Source organism: Anarrhichthys ocellatus, unplaced genomic scaffold, assembly GCF_004355925.1.
Source record: "Anarrhichthys ocellatus isolate YVR2014 unplaced genomic scaffold, GSC_Weel_1.0 scaffold23, whole genome shotgun sequence".
Lineage (NCBI taxonomy): Eukaryota > Metazoa > Chordata > Actinopteri > Perciformes > Anarhichadidae > Anarrhichthys > Anarrhichthys ocellatus.
Genome location: NW_022280053.1, coordinates 4,774,206 through 4,778,194, shown reverse-complemented (window position 1 = coordinate 4,778,194; position 3,989 = coordinate 4,774,206). Strand labels below are relative to the sequence as shown.

Sequence of the window (3,989 nt, the reverse complement as noted above, 5' to 3'; positions counted from 1 at the left end):
CCCTCCCAGAAAAAGTCAAATTTCTTGTCGTTGACCAATCAAAACTGCCCGTGGTCCACTTCATCTAACCAGGATGCAGGGCTGGCAGGAAAGTCTGGGTATCCTCCGCTGCTGCCAGTCGAGATGTCCGAGCTGGGGCCGTTGGCGGCACTCATGGAGCCCCTCACACCAGGGTTGATCCCGGGCCCGCTGCCCTGGGTCATGATAGAAAGGCCGGAGTCGGGGTAGACCAAGCTGGAGACGAGAGGCTGGTGTCTGGGTAGCGCCTGAAGCGACCCTGGCGACTGAGGGAGGCCGTAGGGGCTGTTGGAGCGGATGTCGTGGAACTGGTCTTGAGAGGGAAGAACGCCATGCTCCAGGGGGAACGAGCTGTGGTTGTTGCCCCCTTGGCGGCCCCCCATGGCTGGAGAGGACTCACTCAGGCTGCTGTAGATGCCATTAGTGAGGCCAAGCTCTGACATGGGTGGTTCATCTGTGCAACAAGAACACGATGGACAAAGGTGATATTTGTTATTCAGATTGCATGGCATTCACTAAAACTGTAGTCGTCCACAATGGAAACATTCATTTATTGTATATTCCTTTCATACCGTCTCTTTTCTTTCAAATTAACTGCAGTATGTAAATGTATTGTTCTTTAGTGACTGAGCTAAGATGCTTGCTTTGTTAGCTTGGATAGATTCATCCCCTCCTCAACATCTCCTTTATTTGATGAAATAATGAACAAAGCCAGGAGCAAAATGCCGAGGTGGCATAAACGCAGGGACAATGAAAAGAAGTCTGAAGAAATATTGTGACTGCAAGGCTCTTGGGATGCTAATATGTTAGCAGTTAGCTTACCAGCTACAGTAATTCATCAGCTAAACATCCATGAAGTAACTCTATGAGAAGTCACTACAAGCTTCTGGAACCACACATTTCATTTTAATGTCCAAACTGGAAATATTGTAAATATGTTTTTGCATTAGGAGATGAAACTCCGAAAATGATACACCGAAATGGAATAAAGTCTTTTTTACATTTTGTATTTGTGTTTTACATACAGATAATAGTCACCGTAGGAAAAGAACAAGTGCTTCAGTTTCAGGGTCCTGGTATGGTGCATGCGGGCTCACTGTCTGGTTTTCTTACTATGACAATTCAAATGTCTCCTGTGAAAAAAGTGCCCACTCTATTCATCTTGTGCTGTTGACTCTGTACCTGTAAAAGACACCTCGGCATCACTGTCCATGCCCTCCTCCTGAATGCTGTCCTTGTCGGATTTGGAGCTTCCTCGTGACCTCTTCATGTTGCGGAAATACTGGCCCCACCTCTGCCGACCGGCATCTTTCTTCAGCCTTTTCTCTTTAGCTCGCCTGTTCTGAAACCAAACCTGGAGGGTGAAAAGACGAGATGGCTTTGGTGACTTATTAGAAATGCATTTGACTGCTTACCACAGTAAGTCAAATGAGGCTTGAGTATAAAATAAAAATAAAAACTGATAAATTCATCTTTGAGACAGTTGCAGCAAAATTAAAGAAAAGTGTTTTTTCCGACACATTTATTCACCTCATTTACATATTCCTCTCGGTCTTGAGGACCATAGAACACAATGTTTAGTCATCATGCCTGAGTCAAAGTCCTCTACATACAAAGTCCTCTGCTCTTTCCTTGATGCACATATTATGCTTTAATGCATTGAAACAAAATGAATGTTCAAGGACTGTCGGGACGCGGCTTCCCACCTTTGTGACTCCATGTGGAAGACTGAAACAGTGACACTGACCAGTAATCCTGGGAGCAGCGTCTCCTACGCTAGATTTATCAGGCATTTAATTAACTTCACTACAGCTACAAGTTTTCCTCACCCCTGGGAGCAGACAGGTTGGAGTGCCACTCTGTTTAAATGATTCAAAGTTTTCTATATCCACTTTTGATCTGATTTATACATTTTACCTTTAGAAAACATAAACAGATAAACTCATAAACTTCAACTAACCTCGCTGAAATCGGACACAAAATGAACAAATGTCCCATTTCTTATTATCTTTATCTTGCGCACACAATTAATCCATTTCAGTCACAAGTACAAAAAGCGGTTTTACATTCTCCTTAATGATATTGCGCCCTAAGTGAACCCTCTTCACCCCTTCTCTTTCACTGAATAATGAGCAGCATTTTAGTGGCTTCCATCTCTACTTTTGTCCTTGCAAATAAAACAATATATATGACCACCACCTAGCAACCGGCGTGAGGCTCCTCAGCAGCAGACAATATGCGAGGGGCCCTCTGAGCATTGTTAACGAGCTTGCACTTAAACCATGCTGACTTTCACTTGGACTTCATTTCACTCCATCTAGCCGTAAATTCCCCGCAAACACACACACTTATGCGTACAGCAGGCTTGTGCCAGTTCAGCCACAATTGTCCCTCCATAATGAAGTGAGGACACTAATGGAATAGCCCTTAATGGATAATAATATACTTTACCTGCACAACCCTCATATCCAGGCCCGTCTCTGATGATAGCTGCTCCCGGACGTGACGGGCAGGTTTGGGAGAGTTATTGTAAGCGTTCTTCAGTGTTTCCAGCTGTTTAGCAGTGATGGTAGTTCGTGGCCTTTTTGCAGTAGAGTCTGCTTCTGAAAAATGAATTGACATCACAAAATGTAAGCCAGTGCAAGACAGTTATTTTGCCTCAAAGCTGTCCATTTTTTTTTACGTTCCAGGCCTGAGGTCTCGAGAAAAGTTGTTAAATTTCGCAATACTTGAATTAACAATAAATAGGAACAGTCAATTTGGCTGCATTTAATCTGGCTATTATTATACTTGTACAGTTTTTTCAATTAATTTCTGTCTCTAACACTATAACACAACAAAATATGTATGATGATTGAACATGTTACTATCAACAATTTTTTATGCGGATATATTTTGGGTCAGTATCATGAAAAACTTTGATAGAAACACATATTCACAGCAACCGAAAAAAGGAACAAGCTTGTATAATATACAACTTTTTTAATTGACCATAAATGGATAAATTCCCCTCTGCCTATAAACCAAAAACTGGCATCCATGTGCATAATTGCATCATGTCTGCACATCTGTTGGCCAGCACAGCAAAATACAAAACCATCATCCAAATGGATGCTGCCCAAGTAATTGCGACCTCTCATTAGTAAAATAAACGTGTGTGTTTTCAGTGAAAACTTGCGTTAAGTTGCTGCGTAAATCAACACTTGGTGTCGGCCAGTAAATTCAAACAAACAGATGGGGAGATAAAACTTGACCATACCAGTTGGCCCTATCAGGAGCAGAGCATGCTGGGAAATGATTGTGGCATTGGTTGATATAATCAGGGTATGTAATGAAAATATTTTGTGCATAAAATAGTGTTGGAGGAAACAACACAAACAACACATGTTAAAGTATAAAAAGTATTGATACTAGATAGCAGGTCTATGAATTATATGTTTTGCTAGTAATATATTTTTGAAAATATGGCTTGATTGAACGTTTTTCTCTACTTGTTAAAAATATTTGTGTAATTTCCCTTTAAGAAAATTATCCATTTGAACAATTATTACGAACAAAATATATAAGAGTTACTTTGGGGTAAGTAGCTAAAATATGATCGTAAAACATAATTGCTTTGATGCATTTTCAATGATGTGACTTCAAATTGTAATAATGTTAATTTGTTATTGAGTAATACATGAAAATTCTCTTTTTCTCCAGACTTTGTTGCTGCTTTAGTACACATGAATAATAGCAAGAAACCACAGTGTAAATTTACTGCAAATGTAGAATTTAATAAAAATAATAAATGCCCTTATGAATGCATTTAAAAGCATTTAAATATTTAGATAAGATAAATAACCTGATCAGTGCTTGCAACTGTAACATAATATTTTTTTTCATGATTGCTCTCTCTCTCTCTCTCTCTCTCTCTCTCGCTCTCACACACACACACACACACACACACACACACACACACACACACACAC

The 3,989-nt window shown here is 40.4% G+C and overlaps 1 protein-coding gene across 2 annotated transcripts in view; it reads right to left on the bottom strand.

Moving 5' to 3' along the window:
* Positions 1–34: 34 nt before the first annotated feature.
* The window catches only part of lhx3 (LIM homeobox 3), a 10,212-nt gene continuing 6,257 nt past the window's right edge, over positions 35–3,989 (bottom strand). For both annotated transcript variants that reach the window (XM_031859838.1, XM_031859839.1), the window contains exons 4-6: positions 2,470–2,621; positions 1,201–1,372; positions 35–472 (exon numbers count right to left, since the gene is read on the bottom strand). In XM_031859838.1, the coding sequence (XP_031715698.1) occupies positions 39–472; positions 1,201–1,372; positions 2,470–2,621 (758 nt within the window). In that variant the 3' untranslated portion in view covers positions 35–38. The remainder of the gene's footprint in view (positions 473–1,200; positions 1,373–2,469; positions 2,622–3,989) is intronic.